At 42.6% G+C, this 15,788-nt stretch overlaps 1 protein-coding gene across 1 annotated transcript in view; it reads left to right on the forward strand.

Moving 5' to 3' along the window:
- LOC115083302 (vomeronasal type-2 receptor 26-like) overlaps window positions 1-15,788 on the forward strand; it is a 174,136-nt gene that overhangs the window by 147,721 nt on the left and 10,627 nt on the right. The window contains exons 5-8 of the mRNA XM_029587106.1: window positions 3,456-3,492; window positions 5,685-5,707; window positions 7,016-7,243; window positions 14,942-15,065. Coding sequence (XP_029442966.1) covers window positions 3,456-3,492; window positions 5,685-5,707; window positions 7,016-7,243; window positions 14,942-15,065 — 412 coding nt within the window. The remainder of the gene's footprint in view (window positions 1-3,455; window positions 3,493-5,684; window positions 5,708-7,015; window positions 7,244-14,941; window positions 15,066-15,788) is intronic.

A 15,788-nucleotide genomic window follows, 5' to 3' on the forward strand; every position in this document is an offset into this window, starting at 1 on the left:
TCTGATCTCTGTTGGCATTGTGTTCCAAAACGTGGGGCCAGCTAATGATAAGACCCTTTCTCTCACTTGGGTTAGTTTTGCTGTCTTTACTGAGGGAATGGTCAGGAGTGCTTTATTTGCTGATCGCAGGTTTCTGTGTGGGACGTGTACTCGTAATGCTGTGTTAAGCCAGTCTGATTTTTCATCATGTATTAGCTTATGTATGGTATATAATGCTTTGTATTTTATTCTGTGTTCTATGGGTAGCCAGTGTAATTCCGCTAGGGTTTCTGTTATATGGTCCCTCCTTCCTTTTCCAGTTAGTATTCTAGCTGCAGTGTTCTGTAGTATTTGAAGTGGTCTCAATGTTGTATATGGGAGACCTAGTAAAAGTGCATTGCAATAGTCGGTGCTGGAAAAGACCAGTGCCTGAAGTACTGTTCTGAAATGATCTGGTGTTAGTAGTGGATATTTAAAGCCGGCGTCTGCCCCGGATAGATGCCTTGCAACGAGGTTACCTCAGGGTGCTTAGTTGCTGTGTGTCCTGGCGTTCGCTTGGCTCTCTTGGTCACTGTCTTCAGTTCCTGCTTCCGTTCCAGTCCTGGTTCCTGGATTCCTGTCTTCAGTTCCTGCTTCCGTTCCAGCCCAGGTTACTGGGTTCCGCAGCCCGGTTCCATCCTTGTTCCAGTTCAGACCCTCCCTGCCTGTCCAGGTATTGCTTCTCCGGCTCTGACCATTGCCTGCTCTTGACGCCTCTCGCTTGCTGCCTGCCTAGACCACGGATCACCTACTGGATTCGTCAATTTGCCTAAGCCCCAGTGGCCCGGGCTCCTCCCAGGGGAGTCTCGGGCTTCCAGGGTGAAGTCATCCCTTCCGATCTCCTAAGTCCCAGTGGCCCGACTCCTACAGGCTCCTCCTGGTGGAGTGTGGGCTTCCAGGGTGAAGATCCTGCACTTCGCTTCGCCCGATATCCGCCTCCTGGCCAGTATTCCACTCACGGAAACACCCCTCCATTCTCTCCGTCAGGCCGGCCTAAGGGTCCACAGTAACATTCGGTACAGAACAGGACCGTTCCCAACACCGACCTTTGCGGCACTCCGCTTATCACCGCTCTCTCTTCCGAGTAAGTTCCATTTACCATCAAACATTGTCTTCTGTCCTTCAACCAGTTTGCTATCCAGGCCACCAACTTGGTACTCACTCCAAAGCTTCTCGTTTTATCCACTAGCCTCCTGTGCAGGTCCGATTCAAAAGCTTTGCTAAAATCCAAGTAGATGACATTTGAGCACTCTTCCTCGATCCAATTCCTTAGTCACCCAATCAAAAAAGTCTATCAGATTTGTCTAACAGGACCTTCCCTTGGTAAAATCATGCTGCCTCTGGTCCAGCAATTCTGCTGCTTGTAGATAGTTCACTATTCTTTCCTTCAGCAGGTGCCACTTTCACAAAAAAAAAAAAAAAACCCAACAAAAACTTTATTGAGAGTTTGATCAGACCCCTGTAGGCCACTACCAGACATATAGTGAATTCACTAATACATTTAAAGGACATTAATTAGACACATTCCTACTCCCATACCAACCTAAAACTTAACTAGGAACTGATCAAAATTGAGATGAAGGCAGCAGTCCAGCAGCAAGAGGGGGCTTCCCAGTCTTTTGCATCGAGTGTCACATGTATGATTTTTTTACCCGCCGGTGAGAAGTTGTACATGCATGTGATGCAAAGAGCTCCTGGCTCTCAGAGACCGAGTCCAATCTCTGGAGGCTAGAGTGGCAGATCTGGAGGAGCTGAGGCAGACAGAGAGGTATATAGATGAGACCTTCAGGGACATAGTAGCCAAGTCCCAACTTCAGACTGGCATCCCTGGTGCTGCCTTGGAGGAAGAAGGTCTCATGATTGGAGAGCATCAACCTGGTGTAGCAGGAAAGGATCCTGTAGAAATGACCTGCTCTCCAGGTGATGCACTGTCCTTTCGTACTGAGGATATCTCTCCAAGGCCTACTGCCCAGGAGGGAAGGGTTAGGTCGGCCGTCATAGTTGGTGATTCGATTATTAGGAATGTAGATAGCTGTGTGGCTGGTGGGCATGAGGATTGCCTGGTAACATGCCTACCTGGTGCGAAGGTGGCGGACCTCACGCGTCGCCTAGATAGGATTTTAAACAGTGCTGGGGAGGAGCCGGCTGTTGTGGTACATGTGGGCACCAATGACATAGGAAAATGTGGGAGGGAGGGTCTGGAAGCCAAATTTAGGCTCTTAGATAGAAAACTTAAATCCATTCTCTGAAATGCTCCCTGTTCTAAGCGCAGGTCACCAGAGGCAGGCAGAGCTCCGGAGTCTCAATGTGTGGATGAGACGATGGTGCAAGGAAGAGGGATTCAGTTTTGTTAGGAACTAGGGAACCTTTTGGGGAAGGGGGAGTGTCTTCTGATGGGATGGGCTCCACCTTGACCAGGGTGGAACCAGACTGCTGGCGCTAACCTTTAAAAGGAGATAGAGCAGCTTTTAAACTAGAACAAAGGGGAAAGCCAAAAGTCTCTCAGCAGTGCATGGTTTGGAGAGAGGTATCTTCAAAGGATACTGATGATGCATTAGAATTAGGGCATCCTGACAGTGAGGTTCCAATAATAAGAAAAATAGTCCAAGTGCCTGTAACTAAAAACTCACTGGAGGTAAAATATTCTAACTTATCCCTATCAATTAAAAAGCAGAATGAAAATACAAACAAAAAACAAACTTTGAAATGTTTTCATGCTAATGCCAGAAGTCTAAGAAGTAAGATGGGAGAATTAGAATGTATAGCAGTGAATGATGACATAGACTTAATTGGTATCTCAGAGACATGGTGGAAGGAGGACAACCAATGGGACAGTGCTATACCGGGGTACAAATTATATCGCAATGACAGAGAGGAGCACCCGGGAGGTGGTGTGGCACTTTAAGTCCGGGATGGCATAGAGTCCAACAGGATAAACATCCTGCATGAGACTAAATGCACAATTAAATCTTTATGGGTAGAAATCCTTTGTGTGTCGGGGAAGACTATAGTGATAGGAGAATACTACGTCCACCTGGTCAAGATGGAGAGACTGACAGTGAAATACTAAGAGAAATTAGGGAAGCTAACCAAATTGGTAATGCGATAATAATAGGAGACTTCAATTACCCCAATATTGACTGGGTAAATGTATCATCGGGACATACTAGAGAGATAAAGTTCCTGGATGGAATAAATTATAGCTTTATGGAGCAATTGGTTCAGGAACCGATGAGAGAGGGAGCAATTTTAGATCTAATTTTCAGTGGAGAACAGGATTTTTTGAGAGAGGTAACAGTGTTGGGGCCGCTTGGCAATAGTGATCATAATATGATCAAATTTGATTTAATGACTGGAAGGGGGACAGTAAGCAAATCCACGGCTCTCGTGCTAAACTTTCAAATTGGAGACTTTGATAAAATGAGAAAAATAGTTAGAAAAAATCTGAAAGGAGCAGCTACAAAAGTAAAAAGTGTGCAAGAGGCGTGGTCATTTTTAAAAAATACCATCCTAGAAGCACAATCCAGATGTATTCCACACATTAAGAAAGGTGGAAAGAAGGCAAAACGATTACCGGCATGGTTAAAAGGGGATGTGAAAGAAGCTATTTTAGCCAAAATATCCTCATTCAAAAATTGGAAGAAGGATCCAACAGAGGAAAATAGGATAATGCATAAACGTTGGCAAGTCAAATGTAAGACATTGATAAGACAGGCTAAGAGAGAATTTGAAAAGAAGTTGGCTGTAGAGGCAAAAACTCACAGTAAAAACTTTTTAAAATATATCCGAAGCAGAAAGCATGTGAGGGAGTCAGTTGGACCGTTAGATGATCGAGGGATTAAAGGGGCACTTAGAGAAGATAAGGCCATCGCGGAAAGATTAAATGATTTCTTTTCTTCGGTGTTTACTGAAGAGGATGTTGGGGAGGTACCCGTACTGGAGAAGGTTTTAATGGGTAATGATTCAGATGGACTGAACCAAATCACAGTGAACCTAGAAGATGTGGTAGACCTGATTGACAAACTTAAGAGTAGTAAATTACCTGGACCGGATGGTATACACCCCAGAGTTCTGAAGGAACTACAAAATGAAATTTCAGGCCTATTAGTAAAAATTTGTAACCTATCATTAAATTCAACCATTGTACCTGAAGACTGGAGGATAGCTAATGTAACCCCCATATTTAAAAAGGGCTCCAGTGGCGATCCAGGAAACTACAGACCGGTTAGCCTGACTTCAGTGCCAGGAAACATAGTGGAAAGTGTTCTAAACATCAAATGCACAGAACATATAGAAAAACATGGTTTAATGGAACAAAGTCAGCATGGCTTTACCCAAGGCAAGTCTTGCCTCACAAATCTGCTTCACTTTTTTGAAGGAGTTAATACACATGTGGATAAAGGTGAACCAGTGGATGTAGTGTACTTGGATTTTCAGAAGGCATTTGACAAAGTTCCTCATGATAGGCATCTAGGAAAAATAAAAAGTCATGGGATAGGTAGCGATGTCCTTTCTAGGATTACAAACTGGCTAAAAGACAGGAAACAGAGAGTAGGATTAAATGGACAGTTTTCTCAGTGGAAGTGAGTGGGCAATGGAGTGCCTCAGGGATCTGTATTGGGACCCTTACTTTTCAATATATTTATAAATGATCTGGAAAGAAATACGACGAGTGAGGTAATCAAATTTGCAGATGATACAAAATTGTTCAGAGTAGTTAAATCACATGCAAGAGGATCAGGGGAAAATCCCCCCCTCTTACCGGAGGTACAACAACATCTAGCACGAAAAAATATAAATCAGCCGTTGATAAGATAAAATATAAATCAGCAGCTAGACAAGTCTCACTCAACGGCTGATTTATATTTTTTCGTGCTAGATGTTGTTGTACCTCCGGTAAGAGGGGGGAATTTTCCCCTGATCCTCTTGCGACAGGAACAAAGATGGATCTTCCGCCTTAATACAGTAGCTCCACATGGCCTTAATAGTGAGCTTGAATGGAACCGTTTTCTTTAATTTCAACTTTAATGGTCGATGTCCTGTGGGTATCACATCGGGTGTTGTAACATTTTATGCGTTACAGTGAGGGCTAGTCCGTCCTTGACGTCAGTGGGTATCTCTTCTGCAGTCTCCATTTAAGGTCAATGACGTCGGTACGCTAGACCGACGTTCATTGGGTAACAGAGCAGGTTAGCAATTGATGTGATTTTCGCGCCCAAAAGCAGCGTTTATAATCCTTCTGACAAGCCGATGCGGTTGCGCTCCTATCAAAAGCTCTGTCAAATTGATACAGGTATGTTAATTGTACAATGTTAAATAATGTTGAAATATAGTAGTGCATCTCCACGGCTTTAGTCTGTTCGGTACTAATACTGTTCCTGGCCTTTGTGTACCTTTGTGCTTTTCCAGATTATTGTTAAAACTGATCCCCCCCGAAGCAGCCGGATGGCGAAACACGGGACCGTGTTGGGGGTTATGCAGTAAAAGATTGTATCTGAATCAAGGAGTTGCCGTAATAAAATTTCATACGTGAAAGTTCAAAATCGCACCAGGAACTTACTCTTTTCTTGCACTTGTGTGGATACTTATGTTCTTATATACATGCAAATCTTGCTTCTACCGCATAAATGGGGAAATTTTACAAGGGATGGGCGCCGACGCCATAGCTAGTTTTCCCAGTTCATTCCCAGTTTGCCCATTTAAGAGCTAGAACCTACACCCCCTCCTAGTTTAATATCCTCTCTTCTATCCTGTTAGCCCTAACCCTTAAAACCCAGCTGACTAGCCAAGATGGTTTTGTTTTATGACTTACACGTCTTCCATAGCAATAGTAAAGTTACGCTGCAGGGGATCCCAGCACGTGCCTTTGAGCATAAGTATTTACGTGCACATCTCTTGGCCAAATCACGCCATGCCCTGCCTCGTTTTGGAAACTTTTTTACTTGTGTGCTCAGCGGAGATATACGTGTCCTTGGGCATCTTTTAAAATTAGCTCAGTAACCGATTTATGTGTGTATCTCCTGGTTTTGGTGCATGCTGGGCTTTTAAAATTCACCTAATACAGGGTCATTATAAAAAGCATTCCTGCTTAAATTTGGTTTTACGCATGTAAATGAACTTTACCCGTGTAACTGGGCTTTTGAAAATTGCTACAATATATGCCATTGAATTACTTGAGTAAGTGCACTTTACATGTGAAAATGGCTTTTTAAAATTGCTACGATAGTATGTTACATTTAGAGGTAGATTTTCAAAGGGTTACACGCGTAATTTTGCATAGGCTCGGCGGCGCATGCAAGCCCCAGGACACGCGTATGTCCTGGGGCTTTGAAAAAGGGGTGGGCCAGGGGCGGGGCCAAGGGCGGGGCGACAGTCTGGGGCGGGTTGGCGGTCTGGGGGCGGTCCCGAGTCCTCTGGCACAGCAGCTGTGCCGGGATATGGTGCACTGACAGCGGGCCGACGCGCGCAAGTTACACCTGCCAGAGGCAGGAGTAACTCCTGCAATAAAGGTGGGGTGGGATTTAGATAGGGCAGGGGGGTGGGTTAAATAGGGGAAGGGAGGGGAAGGTGGGTGAGTGAAAGGAAAATTCCCTCCGAGGCCGCTCCGATTTTGGAGAGACCTCTGAGGGAACGGGGAAAGCCTTCGGACCTCCCCTAGGGCTTGGCACGCGCAAGGTGCACAAGTGTGCACCCCTTATGCGTGCGCCTAACCTGGATTTTATAACATGCGCGCAGTAGCGCACGCATGTTATAAAATCAGGTGTACATTTGTGCACTCCGGGTAGCGCGCACAAATGTACCCTGCTCGCGTAAGATTAAAAATCTTCCCCTTAACGTGTAAGTCATTTGAAAATTACCTCTATATTGGATATATGATTAATGACATACAAAGGGTCTGAATTGGCAAATGTTTGAAATAAGTGAGCAATAGCAGTAGTTGTAAGGCTTCAGGTCTAGACTGAGACAGAATTTTCTAACCATTTGTTTCTCTTTGTAGCTCAACCAATACATTAAGGAGGTTCACTTTAAAACCACTGATGGATTTGAGATCTTCTTTGATGACAAAGGGAATGGGCCAGCTAACTATGACATCATAAACTGGGTCCTGCTCCCTAATGGTTCCTTAAGCAGCAACATTGTTGGAAAATTCAATTTTTCAGCTTCAAGTGGGCAGCAGCTCTTTGTGAACCAAAGTGCCATCTTGTGGCATCCTTCCTATAACCAGGTTTGGCATGTTATATTCAGTTTTCAGGAGACTATTTATGGCACTCCATAAACGTAAACTGAAACTGGAGGAGGATAGCATTGTAGGCTATCAGCTTTGCAGTTAAGGCAAGGCAAGTCACACTTTTCCAATCAGAATCCAAAACATATTACAGGGTCTGTAGCAGATGTTTCTAATACAAAATGCAGAACAGAATGATTTAGTGCAGTGGAGGCACAGAGGATTTTACACAAGCACATCAGGAACATCAGATGCAATATATGAAGAGAGCAAGTTTAATATAGTGGGGTAGGGTTTAGATATAAATACGCAGACTAAATAGGGTTCATGACTTTAGCCAAATAATGCTTCAAATAGTCATGTTTTCACCAGTTTTCTGAAGGATGCAACTGATGTAAGGTTTTAGGGCATTTCATACATTTAGAGCTGAACCAGCAAAGCTGCTTTTAATGGTGTTGACTTGAAGCCTCCCAGCAACACTGGATGCACCAGGATTGGTACCGTTTACTGTCCTCACAGAGCCCAGGGGACTTTTGGGGTGATGGGTGATGTGGGACGGTTTGTGATGAGATTTTGGGTGGGAGGGGGAAGGATGGGGATTAGAAAGGGCCCAGAAGATGAGGTTTATTTCTGAATTTGAGGAGGGGTGGTGGTGGGGAGTCTGCTGGAACCAATGGGCCTGCAACAGTTTAATAATCTTTTCTTTTGTGTGTGTGTGGGGGGGGGGGGGGCAGGAATTTGGACACTAGGACCCACAGTTTAAATGATTTAGCAGGGGAGGTGGTGGGGGATTGGGCATGCAGGCCCGTAAGAATGTATTTTTAGTTTCATTTTTTTACACCACTTAACTGGCTACAGTTTGAATATACCAAAATGAACTAGTGCCTAAAAAAAACCCGTTTTAGACTAAGAATATACAACCTACAGGGATTTAATGTGTTCCTACATAAACTCTGGTATCCGGGAGCTCTGCAAGGAATCTCACCAAGGTAACAGTTGGGATTCCAACATGGGCAGGTACAGTTTTTCCTTTAAATTAGTGAATAAATATTTGCAGTATAGAGCTTGTGATTTACAGTCAACCGTTCTGACAAAGAACTAGCTAAAGTTTACTATTCCAAGGCAACTCTCCTAAATGAACAATTCAATGTTTCTTTGGTCAGTTTCTGCAATATTTCTGACTTAATTTATACTGTCTGAAGACTGTCTTTAGTGATGTCAATAATAGGTGTCTCCTTGCAGAGTAGAGCCCACCCTACACTATCAATGATTTGGCGCTGTGCACCTGCTTCAGGGGCCAGAGAGCTGAACAATTGTAAATACACTAACATTATTAAACGTATATTTCCCCCAGAATAGTAGCAATATACAAACAAAAATGTACTTGTGTGACATGACTTGCTTTACAATGCCACCTTCTTAGTCAGATGGTGTCTATTATCGCTAATGAGCGTTTTAAAGAGTCTAAGGACCAATCAACTTTCTTGAGAGGGTTGGCTCCACCCCCACTATTAACTGATCTGGTAAAACTCATTACAGATGTGCTAGCAATCACACTCAATTTTCTAGTTAAATCGCTTAGTTTGTGGTAATGCAAATGCAGTAAAGAAAAAACCTTTTGTGTATTTTTAGCTGGCAAATTTGGCTATCATATAGAAGGAAAGGATCGCTTGACTAGTCTTCTATTAATTCCTCCTAATACATTGCATTGCTTTTTCTTAGTCCTCTCCAAGGTCCAACTTTTGAAATCAACTATAAACGGATCTTTTGTAAGTTCTCTTTCACGTCATCATTAGCATTGTGAGCGCTGCAATCTCGCACTTTTTCTGACACTTTTGTAGAATCTTTTACTAATGGATAAAATTGAGGAATTAATGTTACTATTTGTTACTGAATATAGTAAAGCTGACAATCGCACTAAGCTCCCAGGTAAAACAATACATTTGTAGAGACTTAAAAATAAAAAAGAAACTCTTTTATATGTATTTTGTATTTTTACCCGGCTTGGTCATAAGCATACATAACGGTACATTTTTGCTATAATGGAGCTAGTCATCCCCATAGAATTCATTCTTTAAAACACTGATTATACACGCCTCATGATGATAACATCCATCAAGATCTTATTTAATGCTTAATATTATAGATCTTTAAGAAGTGCAGGAATAAGAATGTGATTGCAGTGCTCAGCAAGCACGTAATGACATGCAAATGAACTTACAAAACTTCTTCTATAGCCGATTTTAATATTTGGACCTTATAGAGGTCTATGATTAAGTGAAGAAGGAAATTAAAAGGACTCAATAGAGGACCAGCAAAGCAATCATTTTCTTCTACATGGTTAAAAATATGAAAAACATATAAAAGGGTTTATTTTTATTTTTGTATCTTTACAAATTTATTGTTTTACTTAGGAGCTTAGTATGATTGTCAGCTTTACTATATTCAGCAATAGTGCTATTTATTCCTAAATTTTATACATTAGTAAAAGATTCTACAAAAGCGTCAGAAAAAGAGTGAGATTGAAGCGCTCACAATGCTAATGATGATGTGAAAGATAACTTACGAAAGATCCCATTGTAGTTGATTTCAAAACTTCGACCTTGCAGAGGACTATGAAAAAGCAATGCAATGTATTAGGAGGACTTAATAGAAGACTAGTCAGGCGATCTTTTCCTTCCATACGGTAGCTGAATTTGCTGGCTAAAAATGCACAAAGGGTTTTTCATTTACTACATTTGCATTACCACAAACTAAGCAGTTTAACTAGGAACTGTGTGTGTTTGCTAGCGCTTCTGTGGGGAGTTTTACCAGATCAGTTAATAGTAGGGGTGGAACTAGCCCTCTCAACAAAGTTGATTGGTCCTTTGCCTCTTTAAAACGCTCATTTTGTGTTTTCGAGGTGTTTTGTGGATTCTTAGGGCAACAGTGATAGTGACTCCTGTGGGGAAGAGCCCCACGTGGAACTGTAGCACCAGGCTAGACTTAGATGCACAAACACAGAGATAATAACTTTATTATGCAGCTTGTAGAGTTCACCAGAGGTGGCAGTAGAGAGGAGTTTCTGTAGCAACAGTCTGGGATCGTCAGCGGAGGAGACCCATCTCACAATGGTGCTCTAAGGCTCCGATGCAGATATTCAGTGAGGAGCTGTAGGTGAGACAGACTGGAGATGTTAGTACTCACTCTCTTTTAGCTGTAATGATAGAGTTCCCAGCAGGCAGAAGAGTTGGTAGCAGGCACCAGGATAGACACACAGGCCCTTGAGGAGCGAGTACCTGGATTCAGGATAGGCACCTGGAAATAAGCAAAGGGCCCCCAAGGAGCGGGTACCCAAGTTAATAGAACCCCGGAGGGTGTAGAGAGCTTCCAGCAGCAGCGAGAAGTGGCAGAGCAGCTTAGACCGGACAAATCCAATCCTTGCTAACTCAATGGTGGTTAGCAAATGAACAGGCTAATTAGTCGGAAACAGCGACGTCACTCGAGGGGGACACCCCCGAGGTTCTCGCCAACACTGCAATAAAGACGTGAGGCGTGCACGCGCATGCGCCCTAGGAGACCCTCAGGTAGAACATGGCAGGATGCCGCGCCATAGCCGCTCCGGGGACGCTGGAGGGTGCAGCAAGGAGATGCTATGGACTCCATTCTCCTGAGGCTGGTGGAGAATGCAGAAATAGAGTTGAGGCATGTAGGACGAAGCCATCTGAGTCCGACAGATGCAACAGCTCACTAGCAATAATGGATTCTGACTAACTAACAAAGCAGCATCGTGAAGCAAGTTATGTCATACAAGTACATTTTTGTTTGTATTTTGCTACTTCTCTGGGGGAAATATACATTTAATAATGTTAATATATTTACAATTGTTCAGCTCTCTGGCCCCTGAAGTAGGCACAGAGCACTGAAACACTGACAGAGTCGGGCGGGCTCTACTCTTCAAAGAGACACTTATTATTGACATCATTTAAGACAGTCTTTGGACAGTATAAGACAAGTCGGAAATATTGAAGAAACTGATCGAAGAAACATTTTTCATTTAGGAGAGTTGCCTTGGACTACTAAACTTTAGCTAGTTCTTTAAGAACATAAGAAATTGCCATGCAGGTTAGACCAAGGGTCCATCAAGCCCAGCATCCTGTTTCCAACAAAAGCTAAACCAGGCCACAAGAACCTGGCAAGAACCCAAAACCCAAGAAGATCCCATGCTACTGACGCAATTTATAGCAGTGGCTATTCCCTAAGTCAACTTAATTAATAGCAGTTAATGGACTTCTCCTCCAAGAACTTATCAAAACCTTTTTTGAATCCAACTACATTAACTGCACTAACAAACTCCTCTGGCAATAAATTCCAGAGCTTAATTGTGCATTGAGTAAAAAAGAATGATCTCCGATTAGTCTTAAATGTGATACTTGCTATCTCTTAGTCCTTCTATTATTTGAAATTGTAATAACAGATTCATATCTACTCATTCAAGGCCTCTCATGATCTTAAAGACCTCTATCATATCCCCCTCAGCCGTCTCTTCTCCAAGCTAAACAGCCCTAACCTCTTCAGCCTTTCCTCATAGGGGAGCTGTTCCATTCCCTTTATCATTTTGGTTGCCCTTCTCTGTACCTTCTCCATCGCAACTATATCTTTCTTGAGATGCGGCGACCAGAATTGTACACAGTATTCAAGGTGCGGTCTCAACATGGAATGATATAGAGGCATTATGACATTTTCTGTTTTATTAACCATTCCCTTCCTAATAATTCCTAACATTCTGTTTGCTTTTTTGACTGCTGCAGCACACTGAGCCGACGATTTTAAAGTATTATCCACTATGATGCCTAGATCTTTTCCTGGGTGGTAGCTCCTAATATGGAACCTAATATTGTGTAACTACAGCAAGGGTTATTTTTCCCTATATGCAACACCTTGCACTTGTCCACATTAAATTTCATCTGCCATTTGGATGCCCAATCTCCCAGTCTTGTAATGTCCTCCTGTAATGTATCACAATCTGCTTGTGATTTAACTACTCTGAATAATTTTGAATCATCCGCAAATTTGATAACCTAACTCATCATATTCCTTTCCAGATCATTTATAAATATATTGAAAAGCACTAGTTCAAGTACAGATCCCTGAAGCACTCCACTGTTTACCCATTTCCACTGAGAAAATTGACCATTTAATCCTACTCTCTGTTTCCTGTCTTTTAACCAGTTTGTAATCCACGAAAGTTCATCACCTCCTATCCCATGACTTTTTAGTTTTCTTAGAAGCCTCTCATGAGGGACTTTGGCAAATGCCTTCTTAAAATCCAAATACACTACATCTATTGGTTCACCTTTATCCACATGTTTATTAACCCCTTCAAAAAAATGAAGCAGATTTGTTAGGCAAGACTTTCCTTGGGTAAATCAATGTTGACTGTGTTCCATTAAACCATGACTTTCTATATACTCTACGATTTTGATCTTTAGAATATTTTCCACTATTTTTCCCGGCACTGAAGTTAGGCTCACTGGTCTATAGTTTCTCAGATCACTCCTGGAGCCCTTTTCAAATATTGGGGTTATATTGGCCACCCTCCAGTCTTCAGGTTCAATAGATGATTTTAATGATAGATAACAAATTTTAACTAATAGATCAGAAATTTCATTTTTGAGTTCTGAACCATGCACTGCTGAGTGACTGTCAGCTTCCCCCTTGTTCTAGTTTAAAAGCTGCTCTATCTCCTTTTTAAAAGTTAGTGCCAGCAGCTTGGTTCCATTCTGGTTAAGATGGAACCCATCCTTTCGGAACAGTCTCCCACTTCCCCAAAAGTTTCCCCAGTTCCTTACAGAACTGAAGCCCTCTTCTCTGCACCATCATCTCATCACGCATTGAAACTCTCAAGCTCTGCCTGCCTCTGGGGACCTGCATGTGGAAGAGGAAGCATTTCAGAGAATGCCACCCTGGAGGTTCTGGATTTCAGCTTTCTAGCTAAAATCCGAAATTTGGCTTCCAGAACCACTCTCCCACATTTCCCTATATCGTTGGTACCCACATGTACCATGACAGCCAGCTCCTCCCCCACACTGTCTATAATCCTATCTAGGTGATGTGTGAGGCCTGCCTCCTTCACATCAAGCAAGAAAGTTACCAGGCGTTCCTCACGTCCACCAGCCACCCTGCTATCTACATTTCTAATAATTGAATCACCAACTACGATGGCCGGCTTAACCCTTCCCTCCTGGGCAGTAGCCCTGGGAGACTTGTCCTCAGTGTGAGAGGACACTTTGACAGAACACTTGACTGTAAATCACAGGCACTAAACCACAAAAACTTACTTCCAAATTTAAAGTAAAAATGGTACCTGCCCATGTTGGTATCCCGACCGTGTCCTTGGAGAGATTCCTCACAGAGATACTGGACACCAGAGTTTATGTAGCAACACAATAAATCCCTGTAGTTTGTATGTTCTATAGTTTGAATATAGCCAGCTAAGATTAAAGTTCTCCATGTACACATGCTTAAATAACTGTACACCTAACAAGTTATATTCAACCTTTGCTGGTTAGATTTAAAAGTTATCCATCTAAAGTTATCCAGATAATGTTAGGCTTACATTCATCTGGAGACTTGTCCTGCTGAATATCCATGAGAAGTTTTCCAGGAAAATGTAGCTGCAGATCCTGTCCACTCACCTCTTTTCTGGATATTATCCTGTATATAATAATAGTACAAATGAAAAAAATAAACTCAATAATAATAAAATGCACATAATACTTAATTCAAGGGTGATTTTAATATAAAACTGTAAATATATATGTAATGCCTGGGCTGATAATCCTGAATAAAGACCCCAGGAATCACATCTTAAACAGTCTCTTAAGTTCTATGATATTCAATTTTATCAAACAATCCAGAATTCCCTGAACAGGGGAACAGGTGGGGCATGGGTGCAGGAGGAAGAATAATCTTCTAGGTCTTGTGCTTTGCTTTTACTCAGATTCCACTGTAAAACACTCTTATGGTAAGGCAGGTAATAAAGAAAGTTGATGATGATGTTGGAACCCATCTCCCCACTACCAGAAATTCAGCCACAAAATGGGCCAAAAATGAACTAAACAAATTGAACCAAAACTATCTTACCTGACATCACTATAGGACCTGCTCTTTTCACTGCAGAAAATGTGAGGATGTGGCAGTAAGTACATTGGGAGGGTCATTTTATAACAGTGCAGAGTGGAGTTCCTTCTTGGCACAGACTTTACCCCAAATTCTTTATGTGAACGTATGTACATAAGTTCAATTTGAATTCTCACATGTAAGTGTGGTAGTACGTGAACAAACTCAGCCATACAATTGTGCTTATAACTTGTGCAGGTGAAGTTAAAATTGAAAAGTGTGTCCTACACTCAATGCCTTTCCCCAGTGCACTTCAAACTGTGTCACACTTGTACTTTTATGTGTACTGAGCCCGAGTAATTTTTAGAACAGCCATTTACACACATAGGAGCACGATTTGTGCATAAATGGTTTTGCAAATCAGACCCTAAAAGTTCTGGGATCAGAAAGAATAGTGAGCTTCATTTATAAAGTTATTTTCCCATGGACTCAAAATGGGAGAAAAGCCTCAATAAATCAGGCCCAGAGTCCCTCAGAAAGAGAATCAAGTGCTAAACATGGAATATGACTGGATTTCTCGTTTTTGTCTCTCCTCAGACCCCCCAATCTGTCTGCTCTGAGAGTTGTGTTCCTGGATTCAGGAAAGTTCTTCAGAAACAGAAGCCAGTCTGCTGCTTTGACTGCATCCCTTGCTCTGAAGGAGAATTTTCCAACAAAACAGGTAAATCTGAAATATCTACATACAATACAGATACACACATGCACATGCTATAGCTATAATACAAACCCAATAGCACACACAAAATGGGGTAGATTTTCAAAGGGGTACGCGCTTAAGATACGCGCGTACCCCCCGAAAACCTACCCCAAACCACCCCTGCGCGTGCCGAGCCTATTTTTCATAGGCTCGGCGGCGTGCGCAAGCCCCGGGACTTGTCGGGGGCATGCTGCGAGTGCCGCGGCTTTTCGGGGGTGTGTCACGAGTGACGCGGCGTTTCGGGGGCGGCGCTGCAGGCGTGGTTTTGGCCCGGGGCGTTCCGGGGGCGTGGCCGCGGCCTCCGGACCAGCTCCTACACTCACAAACCAAAGGTACTGCCTTCAGACTCTTAGGAAGGATCTTCTTGAATAACCACCAGGTGAAGGCCATCCCAGCACCCTCAAAGGGAGAGGCAGTACCAAATGGATCCTCCCCTGATTTCCTAACCTATAAAATTTCTAGCTAAGATAGTTAAACTAGGGCCTTAATGGTAATGAGCCTAGTGGGTCATTACAAATAAAAACAACAAATCATCTTAGCTCAGCAGATTGGTAACACCAAGCAAATCAATAGCCTATGATGACAAAGAGAGAATGCTGCAAAACTAATGATATTAATGTAATTTATTAAAAGCCTGATTGAAATACCAAATCTTCAACTCTTTCCTAAATTTTAAGTTCATCACAG

Source organism: Rhinatrema bivittatum, chromosome 2, assembly GCF_901001135.1.
Source record: "Rhinatrema bivittatum chromosome 2, aRhiBiv1.1, whole genome shotgun sequence".
NCBI lineage: Eukaryota > Metazoa > Chordata > Amphibia > Gymnophiona > Rhinatrematidae > Rhinatrema > Rhinatrema bivittatum.